Consider the following 25,835-nt stretch of genomic DNA (forward strand, 5'->3'; position numbering starts at 1 on the left):
CATTAGAAGTTTTGATCAGTGCATAAAATCACAATTCTAATAGGAGGAATAGAAAAAAAAAGCTTTCCGACGATGACGTTTTTAGTCATTTTGCTGGTAGTTTATTTTTACGTCGTATATTAAAAAGGTAAAACATTTCTAGTTTTGGCATTACTTTACAACAATCATCAATTGCAAGTGTATGTACGGCTGAGGGTGTGCCTTTCCTCTGGCCATTGTGACACTGCTAGTAAAGTGATGAAACTACGGGTACCATTTCGGTCAGAACGCATACCAGCATTTTATTAACCTTTTTATGATAGACCATATTGACGTTGCTGTATATGACGTTGACGTCAGTACGTGTTAACATTTATGTAACCTGTGCAACAATAAAGCCCACGAGACACTCTAACTCATTATCAGTAGCTCAATAGCCTTCATGCATTTTGGCATTTTGGTACAATCAATAGTAAAATATCATGTGTGTTGAAGTTACGTTTTATTAGCTTCCTACCCTTGATCATCCGATTGCACAAAATGTATATGAAACCATAGTGATACTAAAATACTGTGGGTAATTATCTTTAAAACATAACTTATGCAGGAAAACAGAACATAGCATGCAAATAACACAGACAGATGCAGAGATCAATGACTAAATACAAAATGTATGTAATTTTGCGAACGTGTCATTCTGCCATAAATATGCCAAAAATGACGTGACATTAAGCTGATGATATAATCCTTGTTCGCAATCACGTATGTTTGTTTTATCATCAGCATCAACAACTTGTACGAAGAGAGAACGTCCAGAGACCAAAGCAGAAACTTTTTTGGCCTGTTATGCGTCTCTCCGTCCTTGAAGTGCATCTACTTTTTGTTGAGCCAACTTTAACCTGTCGTGTTAACAATCAAGACACCACTTGCTGCAATAACAAAACAGTAACTGAATTCCTAAGTATTCTAGAAATTACGATTTTTTCGCTGCCGTTTACATGTCACATATTAAATGCTAAAATATTATTTATTACTATATGCTGTAGGTAAGTATGTTTTAACAACAGCAACGTAAGAACCCACAGAAACTGAACACAGCATTGTATGGCTTTCAAGATATGTAATTTTAAAGAATACAACAGTTTCCAAAAGAGAAATAATTATAAAAGTGGAATTATGCGCATTTTCAAGTAACAATACAGCCGAAATAGATGTGTTTGTAAAAAGAGTGGAGGAAATTATATCTTTTAATCCAATATACGAAACTCTTCCTTTAACCAGTACGAACTAATAACTTTCCAAATATGACTTTTCTTATTTTGATTGGGGTAGTCTTTTCAAGAAAAGTCATACTGTACGCAGGAGTTGCTTCACTTCAACTTTAGAAATCTCTACCTATAGATAAGGGAGATCACTGCATAGAATATTGAAGAAAAGAACAATCATTCATTAGTCCGATTTCTTTTTTTCTAAAGCGAAAATTGCTTTTATAGAACATTCACCAAAAATGCACTATGTGCAGTAAGATACGCATAATGTCACTTTAAATTAAATCAAATTAATAAAATGTTAATATATATCAACAGAAATCTGATAAGCATGTTTATTTGAATAAGCTTTTGAAAGCAGATGTTTTTACAAACCCGTAAAGCTCTTCCTTTTGTTTCAATCGGTAATAATGCTGCTGTTATAGCGCAACACAAACAAATAGTTCCATAAACCCACACCGCCGCCGTCAGGGAAGCGTCTAATAATACCTGAAAAAGCAGCGGTTTTGTTTACAAATGTTATTTGTTTTCAGCCGATTGTAAAAGCGGTTCTTACATGTTATATTGTCCGAGCTTGAAAATGTCTTGAGCATGAGATTAAGAGATGCAGTCTTATTTCCCTCCCGCCGGGATTCGAATCCGCTTTCTCTAGTGAAACGCCCTATTAACCCATCATTGCGCATTTTACGACCAATAATGGACCTATCGGTACAATCAAAGCTGCAAAGGTTTGCCAGCCAACTTTGATGTTAAGCCGATTCCAATAATGACTAGTGACGACAAAATAACACGCTTTACCTAAGTAAAAAATGAACATGCGACATACTCATTTTAAGTAGTGAATTTTGATGTATTTAAAAGCCACACTACTCATTACAACTTATTTGGCTAATTATATTCAAAAATTGATATGAGAATAAATGTGAGATAAGTAATAAAATGTGTACGGATACCTGTGCTAGAAAAGGTGTAATCATTGCCCCGATACGAGCACAAGCGGAACATGTCCCTAGACCAGAGGCACGTATTGAAGTAGGATACACCTGTCGACAGTACAACATGATTGTATGAGAAATGGTGTTTATTTTTTATAGCATACTATTACGGTGACGTCATGTCGACACACATGTTGCGACTACTAAAATTAGATATATATACTTTTTAATTAATTTAAAGAAGTATCCGAATCGGCCATTATGTGCACAGAGTTGCACCCTCATGAAATAGTTCCCTAGAATGTATAACCTCTTAGCCGTGCTTATACAGAAAATTAAAACACGTTATTTCGTAAGTATCGTAAACTCCAAGAGAATTCGAATAAACCTGTTCACAGACCAAAAAGTTAAGTAAGAAAATATGTTATAACCTTGATTTAAACTTTAAGTGTTTTGAGATGAATAATTGATCTTCATGAAATACATGCATGTTGAACACAATACTGTTGAATACACAAAAAAACATCAACAACAAAAACATGTTACCTCTGATGTATAGATGTAAACAAAATTAAAAATGCCAGTGGAGAACCCTCTAACCATGAAGATGAAAAAGGTGAGCAATTCTTGTGACACGTGGAATTGTATAAGAAGAAAGAACACGGTACAACCCATGAAGTTAACTGCACCAGTAAATCGCCGCCCAATGAGGTCGATGAGTAACATATTCAAGGGTAGTGCTGAAAAAAATGTGTACACAAACACGATCAAATGAGCGAGATACTGTATGAATAATGGTTTTAATAATGGATTGTGTTTAAAAAAAGAACTAAGTCGCCGTAGCCAAGTGGTTAATGTTGATGTACCAATCAACTGTTCTAGCCCTCAATCGTTATCTCTTTCAGAATTTGATACATTTCAATTAAAACTTAGGCATCATTCAACAGTCATTATAGCAAAATAAAGCATAAAAACAATCAGATGTAAATTCATAGCATCGCGATAGTTACAATAAAGGAAACTCTTAAATAACAAGAGCTATTTATAAAACACATGAGACCCCCATCCAACACTATGGCCTGTCAGAGGCAAGTGCGTATATAAATATGTATGCTATGATACTAACCTTTGACCAAACAACCTAAACATTAGGGGTCATCAGCTACGGACAACCATCCTACAGTCAAAGTATTCTTTAATTATACAACTGAAACCATTTTCACTGTGACCTAGACCCTTGAACTCCTCACCCCTTTAATAGCAGAAGTCATCTAATGACCACAGGCAATAAATCTATGAAGTTTCACGAGTGACGATCAAACTCCGTTTTCGTAGATGAGTTGAAACAGCTCTCAATTTCGGGGTCATATTGACCTTCATCTTTGCCCTGCTAACAGGTAGTCTACTGACCACATTCAATAGTCCTAAGAAGTCTGGCATCTGTACTAGCTAAGGCGTTCTGTCGCTGGATAGAGGGAACTTTTTCCAGTCTCAAGGTTACTATTACCTTGACATTTAATGTTATCTATTGACAACAAGTAATTCTAAAATGAAGTTTGATGACTGTAGGCCAAAGCGTTCTATAGTTACTGAGCAGAAACCGTTTTCCGCCTCTAGGTTTCAGTGACATGAAAATATTTAAGAGCCATTTACTGACTACAGGCAATCCATCAACGAAGTTTGATTACAATAGCCCGAAGCGTTCTTTAGATATTGAGTGGAAACCATTTTCAGTCTCAAAATCACTGTGACCCTGACCTTTGCACCATCTGCTGACTACAGACAATCAGAAGTATCGTAATTGTGATAACAATCATTCGTTATTAATCCGAAACCAAGTGGTCTATCGAAAGACGGACCGCCGACTGACACTGAGCAAAGTAATATATACGCCCTCTTTTCTTCGAAGCAGAACTTAAAAATACAATTCCGTTATGGAAAACGTTATAAAGAATTATTATTGCCCTTTGCGTGCCAAACAAAATCAAAACAATAATAACATTGTCTTCACATCTTTTGATTTCAAAAGAAGAACATTATATTTACAAAATGTAACATATTATCTTGTGCACTAAAAATATGACACATAGTTGTCCTTTTAATGTATACTCACAGTTCAACTATCTTGGAATACTTATAGTCATAGACATATAGAATACTCAAAATTCACCTCTCCTTGTATACTTATAGTCATAGACATATTGTATACTCAAAATTCACCACTCCTTGTATACTTATAGTCACAGACATATAGAATACTCAAAATTCACCTCTCCTTGTATACTTACAGTCATGGGCATATAGAATACTCAAAATTCACCTCTCCTTGTATACTTATAGTCATGGACATAAAGTATACTCATAATTCAACTCTTCTTGTATACTTATAGTCATAGACATATAGAATACCCAAAATTCACCCCTCCTTGTATACTTATAGTCATAGACAAATAGAATACTCAAAATTAACCTCTCCTTGTATACTTAGTCATAGACATATAGTATACTCATAATTCAACTCTTCTTGTATACTAACAGTCGAGACATAGTATACTAACAACTCAACTCTCCTTGTATACTTATAGTCATAGACATATAGTATACTCACAGTTCAACTCTCCTTGACGTATACTTACAGTCATAGACATATAGTATACTCACAATTCAGAATTCATTTCTCTATGTATATGTATCATGGACACAGAGTATACTCACAGATAAACTCCCCTATGGTACTAACAATCATGGACACAGAGTATACTCACAGATAAACTCCCCCAGGGTACTAACAATCATGGACACAGAGTATACTCACAGATAAACTCCCCCAGGGTACTAACAATCATGGACACAGAGTATACTCACAGATAAACTCCCCTATGGTACTAACAATCACGGACACAGAGTATACTCACAGATAAACTCCCCTATGATACTAACAATCACGGACATAGAGTATACTCACAGATAAACTAACAATCATGGACACAGAGTATACTCACAGATAAACTCCCCCAGGGTACTAACAATTATGGACACAGAGTTTACTCACAGATAAACTCCCCTATGGTACTAACAATCATGGACACAGAGTATACTCACAGATAAACTCCCCCCTATGGTACTAACAATCATGGACACAGAGTATACTCACAGATAAACTCCCCTATGGTACTATCAATCATGGACACAGAGTATACTCACAGAAAAACTCCCCTATGATACTAACAATCATGGACACAGAGTATACTCACAGATAAACTCCCCTATGGTACTAACAATCATGGACACAGAGTAGACTCACAGATAAACTCCCCTATGGTACTAACAATCATGGACACAGAGTAGATTCACAGATAAACTCCCCTATGGTACTAACAATCATGGACACAGAGTATACTCACAAATAAACTCCCCCAGGGTACTAACAATCATGGACACAGAGTATACTCACAGATAAACTCCCCCAGGGTACTAACAATCATGGACACAGAGTAGACTCACAGATAAACTCCCCTATGGTACTAACAATCATGGACACAGAGTATACTCACAGAAAAACTCCCCTATGGTACTAACAATCATGGACACAGAGTATACTCACAGATAAACTCCCCTATGGTACTAACAATCATGGACACAGAGTATACTCACAGATAAACTCCCCCAGGGTACTATTAATCATGGACACAGAGTAGACTCACAGATAAACTCCCCTATGGTACTAACAATCATGGACACAGAGTAGACTCACAGAAAAACTCCCCTATGGTACTAACAATCATGGACACAGAGTATACTCACAGATAAACTCCCCTATGGTACTAACAATCATGGACACAGAGTATACTCACAGATAAACTCGCCCAGGGTACTAACAATCATGGACACAGAGTATACTCACAGATAAACTCCCCTATGGTACTAACAATCATGGACACAGAGTATACTCACAGATAAACTCGCCCAGGGTACTAACAATCATGGACACAGAGTATACTCACAGATAAACTCCCCCAGGGTACTAACAATCATGGATGCGTAATCGTCATTTTTCAGTAAATTGCACTTACACGCTTCGCCTCCTACAAAAAAAACAAAAAAAAAACAAAAAAAAAAAAAACGAAAAATACTTTTTTATGTTAAGTGTTCAGTCACAGCCACACTTTTCGTCTTTTATATATTTATTTCTTATTCAAAGTTATTTACATATTATATCTCATCAGTATCTTGGACATAACTGAAAACATACTTTGTTTGCACAATATTGAAGTTTCATTATTACGGATATCATTCAATGCTATTCTGTCACCTGATTCAAATTTTAAAGTTCATAAATTATAAAAACGTATTTACCAGATTCTTTTGTATTATGAAGTTGTAAAATTTCAGCACTCGCGAGCACCATGCCATAGTACGTAAGTGCCGTACCAAACCACAAAAACCACATCTGTATAGTTGTTCGCTTGTAGGATGAAGAAAAAAGAAGTTTTAGGTTTCCTCTTTCCTCCTGAAAGTTAAATATCCTTAGAACAAAATGATAATAAGGTGCACGAAAATCACGACAAGCTTAACATTTTCTCTCATTTGCATCAACATTTCAAAACAGAATAGCGTTAACACTTTCCGTCATCGGTCGTCCGTCCATCCAATGCTATTTTATGATACAGTTCGGTTTAAGTCGGCTATTACACATTTCATTGCTGCTCATGGACAGGTATGGACAAACCTAGGTCATATTCGTTTGATGAATCCGAAAATCTTGTACACACTTTTAAGTCAGTGGGGTTCCGGGATGTTTAGTGCGGACTGATTTAAATAAAACCTGGCGCAGACAAAGAAGTCACGTGAAATATATTTACGACAATGGAAAGCAGGTCATGGCTCATATCAACTTTATATATGCATAATCTCAGTAATGCTGGGTACCAGAGCGAAACAGTGTAATATTTAATTCCTTTGTCAACAAATAAAAGATAACTCTAGAATTTTAGAACACTGTTCTGGGCTGGCATTGGAATATGGCCCTAGTCTGCTATTAATTTGCTTGGATTGCGTTGTGTGTTACAATAGCATCTAATTATTGATCTGATAATTATCATTTTTATAACTTATATATTATTGAATTGATATTGATTAATAATATTGCACGTGCTCATAAAGTAATAGTGATATGACTGCAACTGTTTAAAGTTTATACTAGACATAGTTCTATAGATCAATATAATTGCACAACAGGCAAATATATCATAATTTTGTGAGTGTTTACCGCACAGCATTTCAAAAAGATAAAATGTGTATTAACAGCCTGTGAATTGCTTTAGTAATACATATTTTTTCTCCTGTTAAAAAAGTAGTTTCTATGCAAGCATTAAAGTCTATTACTGAAATACCTGTGTTTCTGGGACGAGCTCACCATCCGGTAATTTTGATTTATTTAATCTTGACATGGTTTCTAACACTTTCAGTGCCTCTCGTTTCCTCCCGGCGCCAACAAGAAATCTCGCAGATGGTGGAAGAAACTGCAATATAAAGATATTTCACCATGTCTCTTGTCATATAATGGCATTAGTTTATGTTAGTATCAAATCAGGTGTCGAATGAGGTACATACAAATCTATATGAGGTAAATCAACCATCAGCCTTCTTACCATTTACTTGCGAGTGTACAAAATCATTAAACACAGAATAGATATTTATAAAGGAATAGATGCCATTATTTCTTTGTTGTTAGTTTTATTTGAATGCTGCATCCTTGGATAAGTAATTTCGAAACATTGCAAAAACAAACGTTGAGTTTATCCACATAAGGAATTTGATGTTGTCATCGCTCCTTCTATTTCATGACGAACCAATCGTGAATAAAATAAGATGACAAGATGGCAAAGATTCTTTCGCTTGCCTTAAAGTAACACAGACAAAATGTTACGTCATACTGTGGCTTCCTCATATGAATTCTCATACTGAAGAATTGGATAAAAATCGATACTGTTATCTTCCCTTGTTTATTAAGATCAACGCTATACACAGTTGTCTCCCTTTCACCGTCTAACTCAATAAACAGAATCGGGTAATTTAGCGAGGAGCGCAGATGACATACTTTGGCCATTTCCGCTTAACACCTACAAGAGGTGACAACCCAAGCGAGGATTCGAACCCACAGCGGCGAGGCACATATGATTCCAAATCAATGACCTTTATCATTCAGCCGCGGAGGCCCATATGGGTGAAAAGAAACTACATATATATTATAATAAACAGGAAAATTATAATGAGAGGTCATGTAAAATAGAAAGACAGCATACGCACTTACCCTAAAGAGGATAATTATGACTAGACATGGTACAGACGAAAGAATGAGAAGCCATCTCCAGCCTAATCTTGGTATTATTATGGCGGCAAGGCATATCTCGAACATAGTTCCTGATGCCCAGCATACCTAAACAGCAAACAAAGCTATGTTAACATAGCAGCAAATGTTCCTGTTGTCCAGCATACCTTAACAGCAAAAAGGTATGTTATTATTGCAAAAGTGCGTGTTACCCTGCATACCTAAACAGCAAAAAGGTATGTTATTATTGCAAAAGTGTGTGTTATCCTGCATACCTAAACAGCAAAAAGGTCATGTTATTATTGCAAAAGTGCGTGGTACCCTGCATACCTAAACAGGAAAAAGGTCATGTTATTATTGCAAAAGTGCGTGGTACCCTGCATACCTAAACAGCAAAAAGGTCATGTTATCATTGCAAAAGTGCGTGTTACTCTGCATACCTAAACAGCAAAATGGTCATGTTATCATTGCAAAAGTGCGTGTTACCCTGCATACCTAAACAGCAAAAAGGTCATGTTATCATTGCAAAAGTGCGTGTTACCCTGCATACCTAAACAGGAAAAAAGTCATGTTAACATTATAAAAGTTTCTGTTGCCCTGCATACCTAAACAGCAAACAAAGCCGTGTTAACAGTACAAAGGTTCCTGTTACCCATCAAACCTAAACAGCAAACAAAGCCATGTTAATATTGCAAAAGTTCCTTCTGCCCAGCATACTTAAACAGCAAAAAAGTCATGTTAATATTGCAAAAGTTCCTGTTGCCCATCAAACCTGAACAGCAAACAAAGAGATGTTAAAATTGCAACAGTTCCTGTTGCCCAGCATACTTAAACAGCAAAAAAGTCAGGTTAACATTGCAAAAGTTTCTGTTGCCCTGCATACCTAAACAGCAAACAAAGCCATGTTAGCATTACAAATGTTCCTGTTGCCCATCAAACCTGAACAGCAAACAACGAGATGTTAACATTGCAAAAGTTCATGTTGCCCAGCATACTTAAACAGCAAAAATGTTGTTAACATTGTACACGTTCATGTAAGCTTGCATACCAAAACAGGAAACAAAGGTGCCATAGTCACAAGATACGCCCGTCGAGAGCTTGTTAAGTTGTCATTCTTGTATCTGACTTCTGACCTCTAAGTGTGACATTGACCTTAGACCTAGTGACCTGGTTCTTATGCATGATACTCATCTAATGATGGTGAACAATTGTGCCAAGTTATATCAAAATCCCTCAATGTATGAAGAAGAAATGCTCCGGACAATGTTGTCATTCTTGTATCTTACCTTTGACCTCTAAGTGTGACCGTGACCTTAACCTAGGGACCTGGTTCTTGTTGAACCATCCCCGTCTTATGATGGACTGATGGTGAACAATTGTGCAAAGTTACATCAAAATCCCTCCATGCATGAAGAAAAATGCTCCGGACAAAGTAATTCTTGAATCTGACCTTTGACCTCTAAGTGTGACCTTGACCTTAAACCTAGGGACCAGGTTCTTGCGCAAGACACTCCGTCTCATTGTGGTGAAGATGTGTGCTAAGATACATCCAAATCCCTCCATGTATGAAGAAGAAATGCTCCGGACAGTCATTCTTGTATCCGACATTTGGCCCGTAAGTGTGACCTTGACCTTAGACCTAGGGATCTCGTTCTTGCGAATGAAATGGATAACGTTTGTGCTAAGTTACACTGAAATCCCTCTATGCATGAAGAAGAAATGCTCCGGACAAAGTTTGTGGACGGTGCCTGCCCGCCCGCCGGCCCGCCAAAGGCGTTCCAGTTATACGTCACGTCTGTTGCCAAGTGCATCTAAACAAAAAAGTCATGTTACCAGAGCAACGGATTCTGTTGTCAAGTACATCTAAACAAAAAAGTCATGTAAACAGTACCACGGGTTCTGTTGCCAAGTACATCTAAACATAAAAAAATTCATGTAAACAGTGCCACGGATTCTGATGCCATGCAAACGTTCCTCTTGCCCAGCATACCAGAACAGCCCAAAAAGTCATGTTAAAATTGCAAGAAAAGTTCCTAGCTGAACAGCAAACAAAGCCATGTTCAAATTGCAAATTTTTTTTGTATTAAAATGATTTCTTTACATGATTATGAAAGATGAAAACCTCAACACAACCTTAAATCAAGTAAGATAAAGACATAATTATAATAATTTGATAAACAGTATAAACTGCCTGCCTCCTACTGTAAAAAGACATATCGAAATATTGAAAACAAATTAAGGTAGCGGACCCGTACTGACAAATTACGTAATAAAAGTTCTATTCTCCTAGGAGATTTCGACATTAACCGTATTTTACGGAAGGTGATATCCGCGTTGAGCTATATCTATGTCCGAAGAATGCCGAAGTGCCTAGGCGATAATACGGAAGTATACGGAAATTGCCGAGTGTTGTTACGGATCCATTACCTTAACAAAAGACATCCTAAATGTTACTGCAATATCTTACAGATATGATCGTCCTGAAATAATCAATTTCCTCAGGAATGGATCTCAGAACGTGTTTCCATTAAAGAAGCTGACAAACTGAACAACTCAATTAGTGTAAAATGTCTAACCCAGAATTAAGACACGTTTCCTGATACATTGGCAAATATTATTTCTGAATAATATCGAGACGGTTTTTTGTTTCTTTTTTTTTCTGTGGAAAATTTACAGCTTTCAATCGTGATAGCTAAAATGACTTTAACCCTTACCCTGCTAAATTTCTAAAATGGACTGGTCCATCATTCAATTTGGGCAATACCATTTAATTTTCGAAGGGGTGTTCACTGAAGATTATTGACTGAATAGCGAACAGTGCAGACCATGATCAGACTGCACGGATGTGCAGGCTGATCTTGGTCTGCACTGGTCGCATAGGCAGAATCACTTGCCGCCAGCAGGCTAAGGGTTAATTTAGCAGCTAAAATCAGTCTGGCGTTTAAATTTTATTTTAAGATAAAAGAAATGATTAACGTTTTAGTTTTTAGTTCTATTGCATTTGTAATATCACTACTTTAAAAATATTCTGTAATCAATTATTCTTCTTTTAGACTGAATAAGGTGTTGAATAAGGCGTTTGCCGCTATACCGGGATGAAACGGGCACGAGCACCGCAGAGCAGCCAACAGCGCCTTCTTGTATAAGTTCAGTGCAAAGTCCTCCGTAAGCGAACTTGATAGATTTTGATAAGTTATAACGTTAGGATTTAATGAAAATCCAGCTAACATGGTGAAAATCCTGCTAACATGGTGAAAATCCTGCTAGAATAATGACAAAACAGCATTGAAAGTGAAAATCTGGCTAAAATGGTGACAATATTGTTAATATAATACCAACACAGCTAAAATAGATAAGAATAAACTTAAACTTAAAGCGTTTCTAAGAAATTATAAAGAAAGTACAATAAGTTCTACAAAAAATTTATCATGGCAGCAGCAGCTCCATAACAATATACAAGTTTTGTTTGTTGGGTTTAAGTCACTACGACACAATTTATGTTATGTGGCGAGTTTCAGTTTTAATGGCTCAGACACTCAGATATGAGCGGGCATATCAAGAACAAATGCCTTTCCGCAAGACGTCTGGATGGCTTCCTCACACGAAAACTCGAGGTTGGTTCGATCCCAGTGATTTCAGTGGCATGTGATTCGAAGTCTGCTTCATTAACCATGCACCAACATAGTCCCTGCTACCTTGACCACTCGGCAACGAAGGCCCCCGCTACAATAACCAATCGGCCACGAACACTTTCGCTGCTTTAACCACCCGGCTGTGGAGACCCCTGCTACCTAACCAACGGCAAAAAAGGCCACCGCTACAATAACCAATTAGCTATGAAAGCTTTCTCTACCTTTGCCACTTGGAGGTCTCAGTTTCCTTAACCACATTCGGCCTTGGAGGCCTCTAACAATACAAACATAACGTTGAACTATAGACCTCGGTAAATGATTTTAAATACATGTATAGTGTTTTACAGAGATAAATTCCGTGTTTAAGATATGTAGCAAATTTACTTACAGACCCGAAAATCAGTATTTTGGCTCTATATTTCTTCGGGAGATACTCTGTCAGAAGTGTGAACCTATAACAAAGTAGGACATTGAATAGATTTATTTATAACAGCATGTGCGCTGTCATTTATATACATTTATTACATGTAAATAAAGATACAACAACTACAAAACCGCACAATTGAATTAAAAGCATTAAACTTTATAAAAGTTTATTTATATCAATTATTGTATTAGTCAAAAAAGAGTGGTTATCTTTATGTCATTTGGATACCAAACACGCGGAGAAAACGTCCCGATTCGGGCAAACGTTTGCCTAAATTCAGTTTTCCTATAGTTACTTGACGGATTTTCATACAATAAGCTCGTATGATGAGTGCTTTCTTCTGCACAAAACGTCTGCCATTAGTTTTCAGTACTTCTCTCAAACACTTCACTCAAACTGCGCAGATAATGTACACACTTCCGCAGTTGGCGTCAAGTCTTTGAGAAAAGTACCGTGAACGGATGGCATACGCTTTGTGCAGAGGAAAGCGTTCATTTTGCTGTCTTCGACGCCCTTTATCGTGTGCGCGGAAAATCCGTCAAAAAATCAGTGGTACCAGACCACAAAGAAAATGCCACTATACAATTTATATCCCTACCCAAGGTAAACTATAAGAACCATGGTCATGAACAGAAAAATATGCTAACCCGTTTCAATCGCGCATTACTCATCTAAAACGTACAGTTCAGTAAGTGGGACACTCCACATATTTTATGCTTTCGTCAACAAAACAGAAAGAAATGGATGAACTTCTTATTTTGTCAAAAAAATATTTACGATTTTGTGTAAAAATATATGAAAACAACAACAACAACAACATTTATAATGATGGTAATGATATTAATAACAATTATCATAAAACATCTTAACGAAGAAGAATACTTAAGTTTACATGAAAATACCACAAATATCTGCCTATAATTTGTTGTGCCTTATACTTACTTTTACAAGGGGTATTTACACGACAATTCTGTATGAGAAACTTAAGTTACCCATGAGGCATTCCGGCGATTCCTCCCCCGACTAGCCCACGTAGTATAAGAATCCAAGCGTATGACGGACTGAATGACGTCAGCAATCCAAAGTACCAGACAAGCCATGACGCCAGTAACAATATCTGCAATAGAAACGTGACATTGTACCTTCAATACGCTTACTTTGACTGAATACATGTAGCAACACTTTCAGTTCAAATATTTTGATAATTTTAAATCTCATTATCTGATAATGCATCAGGACTTTTACTTCAAAAGTTCGTTTACGCGCGCATTACTACAGTGATCCTCAGCAGCAAATGTCCTGAATTCTGACATCACTGATCAGATCATTAAGTTAAGTTTAATGTTAGTTATTCCAGCTCATAACAATACGTGCACTGATTCTAAACTACAATAAACACAAAAACCTTCAACCCATGATATCAAATGATATTCTGAGTCATTTTTTAACAAAAGTTACTACTGAACTGACGTGACTTCACCTTGAGGATTTTAACATTGTTATTCTATGTAGGTATTACTGGGATAATTTCAATTAGACAGAGAAATCCTTTTTTTGTCTTGTTTTCATAAAGTAAGCAGGAAATACCGTACATTCCGCCTTCCGTATTTGTCCGCTATCATTCCCCAGAAAGGTGACATAGTCCCCATACCAACAAACACAACCTGTTGGAACACAAGAGTAATAGTAGCAACTGCTTCTTCAATTTTATGACAAGATTAGGATGAAAACAGGAATGTAATTGCCCAATTAATTAACTGAGTCGCGCCATGAGAAACCCAACATAGTGGCTTTGTGACCAGTATGGATCCAGACCAGCCTGCGCATCCGCGCAGTCTGGTCATGATCCATGCTTTCGCTGTCAAAGCTTAAAGCAATTAGAGAAACTGTTAGCGAACAGCATGGATCCTGACCAGACTGCGCGGTAGCGCAGGCTGGTCTGGGTTCATGCTGGTCGCAAAGCCAATATGTTGGTTTTCTCATGGCGCGGCTCATTTTAATTTAAGGTAGTGGACCTGCAATGACAGTCGGCAATTTTCGTTCCATTTCGTATTCTCCGTGTGAGATTTCGGCATTCTTCGGTTGTCATGGCAAAAATCCATTTACCGTTATGTTCGGAGGATGACGAAATACGCAATCATACGGTCATAAGTTACCAACTGTCATTACCTTAAATTTCACAACGGTGGTAAGTGCTCAATCATTTTGCCGAAATGTAGCGTCAATTTCGTAAATCCATTAAATTAAGCAACGTTTTTATTAACAAAGTGTCTAAAATGGCGGCCATAGCTATGCAAGGTTTTGCCTTTAAAATCAAAGTTATAATTACCCGTTCATAAAACTTCCTCACAATGAGAATTTAAGTACCCAACTATGTTCTAATACACATATGCAATATCACTGAATGTATTGCTCCAGAAAGCGAGCATGTACTTAAGCCTACATGCATGCTATATACGTTTATTCACGGCTGCGAGTACAAAAAGACTTACAATTTGGGCTGACCTGACCTTTGTAGTGACATACCATATATGATAAAGTCCATGAGATTCCAAGCCTCACTGGCACGTACACAACATTTAGTAACATTTCCTTCGTTTACGTTAGCACCTTAACCCCAAAGCGATTAAAAACTACTCAGTCAAACTGAACATATGCGAGTGTTTAATTACATATTTACCGTTTCGGAAAGTTATCATGACAATCGGATTACATCTATGAATAGATATGGAATATTTACTTACTGTGGTAATCAGAGCAACTTGTGCTTGTGTAAGTCCCCATTCACACCTAACCACAGGAGACAGCACCGCTAATAACATCATCTCACACGCATCAGCCGCCTATGAAATTCGATATATAGGGTTATTATAACCAGTATCTTGATCTGCAAGGGTGTATTCGGCTAGGGTTGCCTAGGAGACTCTGATGCTGCCCTTGCTTGCAGTTCACGGTATTGTTTTAATGACCATTTTATTATAAACATATACCTAGTGTTATATCAGTTAAAATTGACTATAATTTTAAATAAATAAGACTGAACACTTGTTAAAAATGGGGAACTTCTTGATCCATGGAAAAAACACCCTCTTTACCTCATTTTCGATTGAATATTGTTTAATGTTGGTCAGTGAAATGCATGCTGTATTTAAAACAGAAATTTGTAGGTAAATAATAAACGCTTATCTAAAAGCGCGTAAATCTATCGCGACTAACATATATAAAAACAAATTTGTGTTACTCACCGAAAAAAGGCCAGTGATACTCCATAGCCGAAACTGGAACCATCCGATCCCTAGTTTTTCAACTGCTTCTTCGACAGTATATGTTTCATCATCGTTATCATCTTCCTCCTTGAAATCCGCGTCATCCGTCAATGTTGTTATATCGACATTGTAGTTGTCCTCTTCAGAATGATTCCCAGATATCTCTGCAATACAGTTAAAACAGGAAAAACTGATGTGTAGAGTTCCAGACTGAACAACTCTCACTTCATCTCGCTCTCTCCACCAGCACCTTCTCTCTGTGTCCTAATTTTCTATCTCTCTCCTTCCAGTGAATGTCTGACAGCCTTTCTTGTAATTTCATGGTAAAGGTTATACGTAGTCACCGACTGCCCATCCATTTAAAGTATTTCTTTTAGATCAGAAACAAAATACTTTAGTTGTACGTATACTGATTTTTGTCTGCAATTGTCATGAGTTCAAGGGACATATTTCTATAGAAATGAAAGCTATAACTGACTGGTTATTGAACACCGAGTTCGTAATGAAACATCTCCTGCATAGTTACAGTTGAGATCAAAGAAAAACTACTCGAGTTATTGGGGTGACACTTCAATTTTCGTGGCTGGTCATCAAACTTGTCCTATATTTTAGAGACGCACCCTTTGGTTTTTATCTGACAGAATAATACACACATACATACATACATACATACATACATACATACATACATACTCTGTCTGCCTTTTTGCCTGTCTGTCTTTCCCTCTTTCTCTCTCCAAACAATCTAATGAAATGATGCAGGGAAGAAAATATATCCTACGGACAACTGCAGAAAGGCAGTTGAAAAAGCAGCTGAATTTTAGTTGTAAAATAGAGTCAACGTGTCGACGCGGATTCGACTCCTAGCTGCACTGATTATCAAATAAGCAGGAAAACAATAAAGTAAAGAACGCAAAGTATTTCCAGTTTACCTAGAACTCAATCTAAGTGATTTTCACATACAACCTTCACAGTATTGAGGCCTGGCAAATATTATATAAGGTTCAGTTGCTCTGTTGTTGTCTTTTTATTATTATTACTATTATTATTTTATTATTATTAAAAAAAAACTGGTTCCCAGCTTGCTTATGCATTTGCAATTGCTCGCACAGAAAGCCAGGTAAAAAAGCTGCCATGATATTCGAAAGCTTCGGTTTTTAAACAAAAATCCTATCGTAATACAGACCCGTCGGGACAAACCGGAGAATATGAATATTATAACACTCACTTTACATGTAAAACAGGCTTAGTAGACGGACAGTAGAAGCCGACAAAGTAAATATGTATTGGCAACAGCCTTAACTTACATTATTTTATTGATCACTTACTTGTAAAAAAGATTCTACCATCTGCTAACTCCATATCATAAAATCTCTTCAGCACAATAGAAAGTATATGTCACTTGTTTACAATGTAGTATGAGTCCTGTGATATTCTATATCATTCATTTCATTTATTATTACCAGTATCAATATGGATGTGTTTATCACGCAATATTTGAATAAGACCCACATGCCTCTGCATTAATTGTTTATACAAAAATGTCATCTCCGAAAGTGATATATAAAAACGAATACGCACAGATGAACGCCATTTACTGTCAAAGACATATACATCCTTTTCACGCCTTAAGATATTTATAGCATTTAGAATTGGAAATATCTCTACAATATAAAAAAAGAATAATTTTAATCATATACGTAGCATTGTGTTATAACAAAATATACATAAAGGTCTCATTAACTTGACATTGATCAACATATTGCTAAATACCATCGCGGTAATTAAAATCCAGTGAAAACAATTGTAATGTTGCATACCAAAATTAATCGGGTAGGAAGAAGACATTTAAGTACAAAGAACACAGCTGTAATCCTAAATATTTTCAATATGTATATCAATTTACAACCACGTTATTTCCAAATGTAACAACAGAAATTCAGTCTCAATCAAATGTGTAATAACGAGAGGATCACAATCTTAAACATAAATGTTTGATATGTGTAACATGTCTTATAAAATACTGTAAATCACAGACAAATGCTCTTCCAGTAATTATCTTTACGTCAGTAGAGATTGTGGATCAATATTTGCTTTAATGAAAACAGACAGTTTTACTATCGTTTCATTAAGTTTTGTCGTCTGCTCCAGTCAAATCGCAGAGGCGCAAGAGAACTATTTTAGTAAAAGTGCATTTTCCTGTAAAGGGAGAGGAAGTGCGTGATATGACATTGGAATATGGACATTATTTGTCGCCACTTGTGAGAAAAAAAATAGTTCTAGCAATGATTGGTATACCAGATGGCGCCGCTGATTGAATTCATCGTGAAGTGCGAGAGATGCAGTGTTCAGACAATTTAAATAATTATGCAACATATTCACGCAGATTTTCTAACAAAATTAACATATTTCACTTGCATTCCACAAGATATATTTCCTGTACAGCATTTTGAAATACAATACCACAATTCTGTAATAATCAAAGTGCCATAACTCTTGACCGTTAGCGAAGAAATGAAGATGAAATAGTGTATACATGACTAAATTGATAATGTAGTTTTATATATCTTAGACCGTAGCTGTAAACTTTATGGTCCGGTCTAGGTTATGACTCAACATGACCGTGAGCTTTAAAAAAAGCCATAATATCGTGTCAAAGTTCAGAATGGACAACGGTTGGACGACGATCAATAGATCATGGTAATGTCCTTCTAAAAAGTTTGAGTGGAATACTTTTTACACTTGCTGTCGCCATAACACTGACTTTTGATCCATGAAGAAATCTAAAAAGCATTGTTTTACCTGAAAATTTAACGGCGTATAAAACATTTATATTATTCTACAAAACCATTGTCAATTTACTGATATATGTATTGAATTCCGGAAAGGGACTGCATGAAGGGGCCACACTTCTGGACAGTTCAGCAACTTTAAAAACTCACCATTTTTTAAAAGCTGTTACACGTCTTCGTTTTGATGCATTTGCAACATCGTGCGAGTGTTTAAACTTTACATAACTAAGTAAAACATCGTTTTTGACGATTGTTTACATTTATTTGTTTACAAATGACATTCTTATTTAAAAGGGGACAACTCATTCAGAATATTTTAAGTATCCAACTCTGTGGGACAGAACAGTAAAACATGTATTGGACAGATAAGTTGTGTATCAAGATGCTGTTCATTCTTTCAAAAAATCTGTTGTTTTGTGATATACTGCTAAACCTTAAGAAGTTTTCACGTTATAAAATCTCACCCAACATTGCTTCATGAAAATTTACGGGAAGCGATTTCGGGGATCACAGGTTGAAACAAACGTAAGATTTATGCGGAATTGGTTTTTGTGATAGCAATCATAGTGATCTTGTCTTTTAACTCACAAACCTCAGTCAAAACCAAAAGGGGCCATGAACATTCAGTCAAGAGCAATATACGTATCAAGTTTGAAAATCATAGGTCGAAGAATTCTTAAGGAGACGTCACGGCTGAGATAGTTTAGCATTATTACAATACACAGTCGGTACTGAAATTGTGTTTCCAATACATGTGCTCATTAGATAAATCCTCAATATCTATGTGAAATTAAGGGATGTGTTTTGTATGACTGCAACACTGTGAGTTGCTCTAATTACTGACAAATGACTGAAACAATAGGAATTCGTACGAGAGACGGATAGACAAAACGACAGTGAGGTAACAATATATTCTTTTATTGTTTTAATGTATGAGTTGTAAGCTACAATAAAGAATACCCATTTTATGAAAATCAAACTGGAAGTTAGAAATAAAAGAAAAAAAATAATTAGGTCATGAGTCATCATATACCTGTCAAAATTTGTCATTAGTTTTCACGAGCTGTCAGAATTATTTTTATCCCTCTATTCTGCAAATGCATTGTTTTTGAAAGTATCTTGGACGGATATTGTAGTGTGTAACTTACTTTACATTCCACATTAATATTTGTGCTTGAAATTGCTTTGTTCAGCTCACCAACGTCACATATGAATGTCTATTGTTTTAGTTTATTGTCTGTTATAAAGGTACCAAATCTCAATATTAAGATAAAAGAATTGTTCCTTTCTGGTAGACAAAGGAAACTATTTGGTTGTATGATAATATAACGGTTTTTGGAAAGAACTGAATATTCTTTGTTTTTTTGTTATTCACCGGAAATTCAAAAAGTGACATCACCTTAAGTTATTGAGTGGATACACAACTGCTTACAGACGGACAGACATACATGCAGACGACATGCGCCATCACATAATACGTCACTTCCGGCGTACAAAAAAGGTAAAAGAAAAGAAACACTCACCATCTTCAGCAGTGTTTAATCTGGAGTACTTCACCGACATCTGAAAATCATTATTATACATTTGATTTAAAATGTAAATTTATTTTGTGTTTGAGGTATGCAGTCGCCCTCCACACATCATAATGTGAACGTATAATTTTACAATTAAATATTCTGTTTAATGACAAAAGTATGTTAAGAGGTATATGACTTATCTAATCAATGGAGCGTAAAATATATTCAAACTTTTATTGACCCCACAAAGTGATGCTCATACAAAAAAAAAAAAAACGAAAAAAGGCAATAATGTAAATAACTTTATATCATACATTTATAACTTCCTCCACTTTTATTGAATGGCTTGTTAATCCTGTGAATACATATTAATGGTTCACCTTCACCTCATGTAAATATCAATGGCTCATCTTTCATTTCAGTATAACATAGAAATAGCGTTTTAAACCGAGTTAATTAAGGTACAATATTATAACCGAGTGAAAATGTAAGAATAACTGGACATGTTTCATTAAAGTTAATACGTTTCGTCCAAAGTTCTCTCCTAAGTATGGACTTTTAAAGGTGTCATTTATTTATTTATATGACAGATGTATCTCATTTTACTTACAATCAGATTTTAAGAATAGCCGACAGGTTAAAATGAATCTATCAAAAATTATGCCCTGAAACACATAACTCCTATGTACTAACTTTGTCTTAAGTAGGCTTCATGAACCAGGGCTCAGATGTTCATGATAGGCTTCTTGAACCAGCACCCAGGTGTACATGTTATACTTCAAGAACTAGGGCTCAGGTGTTCAAGGTAGGCTTCTTCAACCAGGACCTAGGTATTCATGGGCTTCTTGAACCAGAAACCAGTTGTTCATGGTAGACTTCATGAACCAGGGTTCAGATGTTCATGGCAGATTTCATGAACTAGGAACCAGGTGTTAATGGTAGGCTTCATGAACCAGGACACGGGTGTTCATGTTAGGCTCCATTAACCAGGACCCAGGTGTTCATGGTAGACTTCATTAACCAGGACCCAGGTGTTCATGGTAGACTTCATTAACCAGGACCCAGGTGTTCATGGTAGACTTCATTAACCAGGACGCAGGTGTTCGTGATAGGCTTCTTGAACCAGGACCCAGGTGTTCATGGTAGACTTCATTAACTAGGACGCGGGTGTTCATGGTAGACTTCATTAACCAGGACGCAGGTGTTCATGGTAGACTTCATGAACCAGGACCTAGGTGTTCATGATAGGCTTCTTGAACCAGGACCCAGGTGTTCATGGTAGACTTCATTAACCAGGACACATGTGTTCAAGGTAGGTCTCTTGAACCAGGACCCAGGTGTTCATGGTAGACTTCATTAACCAGAACAGGTGTTCAAGGTAGGCTTCATTAAACTAGTCCAAAGTTTTCAAGGTAGGCTTCATTAACCTAGACCCAGGTGTTCATGGTAGACTTCATTAACCAGGACGCAGGTGTTCATGGTAGACTTCATTAACCAAGACCCAGGTGTTCATGGTAGACTTCATTAACCAGGACGCAGGTGTTCATGGTAGACTTCATTAACCAGGACGCAGGTGTTCGTGGTAGACTTCATTAACCAGGACGCAGGTGTTCATGGTAGACTTCATTAACCAGGACGCATGTGTTCATGGTAGACTTCATTAACCAGGACGCAGGTGTTCATGGTAGACTTCATTAACCAGGACGCAGGTGTTCAAGGTAGGTCTCTTGAACCAGGACCCAGGTGTTCATGGTAGACTTCATTAACCAGAACAGGTGTTCAAGGTAGGCTTCATTAAACTAGTCCAAAGTTTTCAAGGTAGGCTTCATTAACCTAGACCCAGGTGTTCATGGTAGACTTCATTAACCAGGATGCCGGTGTTCAAGGTAGGCCTAGGCCTCTTAAACCAGGACCCATGTGTTCATGGTAGACTTCATTAACCAGAACAGGCATTTAAGGTAGGCTTCATTAACCTAGACCCAGGTGTTCAAGGTAGGCGTCATTAACCAGGACCCAGGTGTTCATGGTAGGTTTCATGAAACAGAACCCGGGTTTTCATGCGTAAAAGCTATTTTGAATTTTTATGGATTTTTTTAACGAGATTAACAAAATCTTACCCTTTTCCTCCTTTCATAAAAGTGAAGAAAAAACTAAGAAGATGAATTTAATATATAATCATTTGTAATGTTTATTTGTGAACACACATGTACTGTTTCGATGTAAGAGTGTGAATTATGTTTTAAAACACTTTTGTAATAAAATGAAAAATGTAAGTACAAACTTGTGTGTAAATCCGTGTATTGCTTTACTTGTTAACAACAAACTGTAACAGCTTTATTGAAAATACCTTTAACAAGACAATCTTAATATATACATTCAAGGACAAACGAAACATATGTAAACAACAATTTCACGTTACACCTGTTTGGATTTAACGGACGGCGTTTTTCCATATTTACATTTGGACAATTATCATTAACTGTACAAAAATATACTGTCTGAAATGCGAACAGTGCAGATCTTGATCAGACTGTGCAGATTGGCTGAATATGACCTGTATTCAACAAAGTTTTAGTATTTTGGAAAAGACCTAGTATGTATAAATTTGTTCAATTTATAAACTCAGAAGATGCTAAAATCGTAAAAAATCTCGCATGTTACATCGAAAAAGCTTTTCAATTAAGAGGTAGCTTACTATATTTACCATAGTGAATACATGTAGATAGTATTTTTATCATACAATTATTTCAAAAGTAATAAATTCCATCTTTGTATTTGTTGGGAATTTGTTTATAGAATTGAGTATCTAGGTCGTGTTAGAATGTAATGCCACATCATCCAAACGGATTTGCCATCTGTCAACCTTGTCATTTCGTTTTTCGGACAAGATGGGCGGAACGATGGTGCAGATCTTGTTTAAATTTATTCATGTATGAAATTACGTTAAAGTTCAAGTCTTCTTACATCTGCCTTCCACTGTCAATTTTAGCTTGACTTATAGCGTTCCAAATATAGGAACAAGGGCGTAGGAGCTGGGGCGGCAGGGGCGGCGCCCGCCGCCCCAATATTTCGAGGAGCGGCGAAATGCCGAACTCGTAAATTTCTGAAAAGGCTAGAAAATATAATTGAAAATAAATACAGCGGTCTTCCATTTATCATGAAGTGCATCGGCGACTGATATGTACACAGAATTTTGTCATATCGCTGGCACCTTCCTAGATCACCTAGGTGACAGGGTATTGTACAAAATCGATAATCCGCAACGACCAAGGCCGCGGTATTTTCACGCCCCGCAGACTCGGATTATAGGCGATAATCGTATTTAATTGCTTACTGCCGAACAGATTATAGACACTTGTAATTAATGTTGTGTCTCCAATTCTGCCGACAGTGGTAAGTATCTTGAGTAAATCACAAACGCAAATCGGGATCTTTAGATGACTTTTCATAAAATATATTAAATTAAATATTTTGACACTTAAACATATTGTTCGAAATATCAAAGAAACCAATCTTAATGATTTAATTCAACGCATCAAATGTAGAAAAATCCTCATAGATTTTGCAGATCTAGTTAAATTAACAAGTATTACAGCTTCTACATAAATATATAAAAGGCTTATCACCCTCGCAATTTTGCATTTCCAAATCGATCGTTTGGTAAAAAGAACCCTGAAGTCCGTTCATTCAACCCTCAATGGTTCAAAGAAAACAATGAATTGCGTTTTACCTTTATAATGCCATTTAATGACTAAAATGCTATAAGGATTAGATTACCCCTTAAAAGTCAGGGTCTTGTGCTTGATCCCCTACTTAGACATTACTGGTTTTAGCCTGGCAAGACATTGTCCGTATCTAACATCGTACCGCCATTACAGTGTTTAAACATAGTAAACTGTAATTATGGGTGAAAACTCGAAAAAAAAAACGAGTATGTTCAACAGATACTGAGCAGTCCAAGAAGTCGCCAGATTGCACCATTTACTCTAGCTATATGCAAAATTTTCCAGGGGCCACCCCGGACCCCGTTCATAGGAGGGGGACACCCCCTCCCAAAACCACCCCTCTGCCGCCCCAATACTAAAATCGTCCCTACGCCCCTGAGGAAATGTGTCTGTTTGTGTTATAGGTTGACATATTTCATCCAGAATATATATAATAGATCTTTCAATATTATTCTGAGGGGAAAATTATTAAATGATATATTTTTATGATAGAAACATTTTTTGTCTGAAAATGTATTTTGGTTATATATTGATGGCGAATTTGAATCATATACTAGTATCTTATTGTCAAATGTGTGTGCATGGCAGTTGCATGATGAAATACAGTTTAGTGTTATTAAAAATAAGAATAACTGATTAATCACACCACGATGATAATTTGTACACCTTGCTGGTCATCTTAACGGCCATATTGAATTTTTTTTGGTACAACGTTGCATATCACTTTTCTTCCTAGTTCTTAAAATAAAGCTCAAAAAAGTTTTAGTTTGTAGCCTAAACAGTTGTTTATCCTAACTACATGTATACATCTACCAGATGCATACGTTATATCACTGTAAAGTATTAATATATTCTGCGATAGATATGTTAGTCTTAGTAGGTATCATTGTGTATCTTATTTCAAATTCGTAATCAATTGTATGACGTTGCTAATCTGTGCCACATGGGTTAAATGACCTTCTGGATTTAATTTAAATAAACTTTGAAACTTTGAAACTTTTTAAATGTTAAACTGATTTATTAAATTAGTACAGAGAGTAATGAAACTTTGCATGAATATTCATTCTGTAGCCATGGACAGGTCTGGCAGTCATTAGAAATGATAATATAAAAAATAAAGTTATTGTTATTTGAATATTCACTCCATTTAATTTTAACGAAGAGATGCAAGACTTATACTTGACTAACATTATGATGCATCGTGATTTGCGCATTTCATTTTTCTGAACTAAAATGATAACTTTTCCAAAAAGATTTATGTTCAAAATTAAAAAAGAATAATAAGGTCCCTTCGTCGTATTTAACAGACTCCTGCTTTCACCAGACGTCCAGATTCAAACGTTCATGTGCGTTTTTAGGTTACAACACACTAAATAGCTGTTCTTTATTATATATAAAATTGACATATTTCTAATGGCTGCAGCACACATTAGGATCAAAAGAAAAGTGGGGGTCATGTTTGATGCAAGAAAAATATTTTCAGTCATACGCACACACTGCAAAATCAGCTGAAAATGAGACCCCAAATTGCAGTGCTGGTGTATTATCTAAGTATCCATGACAAATTCTGTCATGTTATCCTTTCATTATGAAAATGCTACCTACAGGTCGAGCATAGGTCTGTCATGTGATTTCAGCAAAAAATGCAAAGAAAATAAGGAAAATAGCTCTACAGAGCAAAAAAAAAATAATAAAATAAAAAATAAAAAGAAATGAATAAAAAAAAAATAAGGACTGAATCCGCCATTATGCGACTACCATTTTTTTTCGCGCCATTTTCCTATTTAGTATTTATATAAAAAAAGTAAGTACAAAAATTCATAAAAAATAAATATATACTGTTGAAACTCGGTATCTTGAATTCTATAACTGTTCGAGCGATTCAAACCTCGACTTACAGATGATTCTAAGTGCACGTGTTTCACTGGACGGGACTCGAGTACTTCTTCAAGTTATTCTTAGA

The 25,835-nt window shown here is 36.2% G+C and overlaps 2 protein-coding genes across 6 annotated transcripts in view; one reads left to right on the forward strand and one right to left on the reverse strand.

The window, feature by feature from the left end:
- Positions 1-447: 447 nt before the first annotated feature.
- Positions 448-22,528, reverse strand: LOC123534636 (putative transporter SVOPL). Of its 5 annotated transcripts, none has more exons than XM_053519860.1 (15): positions 20,462-20,540; positions 20,154-20,193; positions 15,818-16,002; positions 15,317-15,415; positions 14,165-14,236; positions 13,565-13,689; positions 12,534-12,597; positions 8,496-8,621; positions 7,576-7,704; positions 6,539-6,692; positions 6,187-6,267; positions 2,729-2,922; positions 2,201-2,290; positions 1,623-1,736; positions 448-908 (listed from the first exon to the last, which is right to left on the reverse strand). In XM_053519860.1, exons 2-15 carry the CDS (start codon positions 20,191-20,193, stop codon positions 894-896), a joined length of 1,488 nt encoding a protein of 495 aa, XP_053375835.1. In that variant the 5' UTR covers positions 20,462-20,540; the 3' UTR covers positions 448-893. The 5 variants fall into 5 exon arrangements, with proteins under 5 accessions (XP_053375835.1, XP_053375837.1, XP_053375836.1 ...); XM_053519859.1 differs by lacking the exon at positions 20,462-20,540 and adding an exon at positions 22,429-22,528 and having other exon boundaries at positions 449-908; XM_053519862.1 differs by lacking the exons at positions 6,187-6,267; positions 20,462-20,540 and adding an exon at positions 22,429-22,528.
- Positions 22,529-22,586: 58 nt separating this feature from the next.
- LOC123534633 (uncharacterized) overlaps positions 22,587-25,835 on the forward strand; it is a 40,340-nt gene continuing 37,091 nt past the window's right edge. Inside the window, exon 1 of the mRNA XM_053519855.1 lies at positions 22,587-22,740. The gene's annotated coding sequence lies outside the window, so the exon portion shown is untranslated. The remainder of the gene's footprint in view (positions 22,741-25,835) is intronic.

The sequence above is a fragment of the Mercenaria mercenaria genome, chromosome 12, assembly GCF_021730395.1.
Source record: "Mercenaria mercenaria strain notata chromosome 12, MADL_Memer_1, whole genome shotgun sequence".
NCBI classification, from domain to species: Eukaryota; Metazoa; Mollusca; class Bivalvia; order Venerida; family Veneridae; genus Mercenaria; species Mercenaria mercenaria.

Bases quoted from the DNA above. Each gene is read 5' to 3' on its own strand.
- LOC123534636 (XM_053519860.1), bottom strand. From the start codon at position 20,193: ATGTCGGTGAAGTACTCCAGATTAAACACTGCTGAAGATG. The intron at 16,003-20,153 runs GTGAGTGTTTCT...ACTGTATTGCAG, and splicing joins ATTAAACACTGCTGAAGATG to AGATATCTGGGAATCATTCT. The intron at 14,237-15,316 runs GTAAGTAAATAT...GTGTTCCAACAG, and splicing joins AAGTTGCTCTGATTACCACA to GTTGTGTTTGTTGGTATGGG.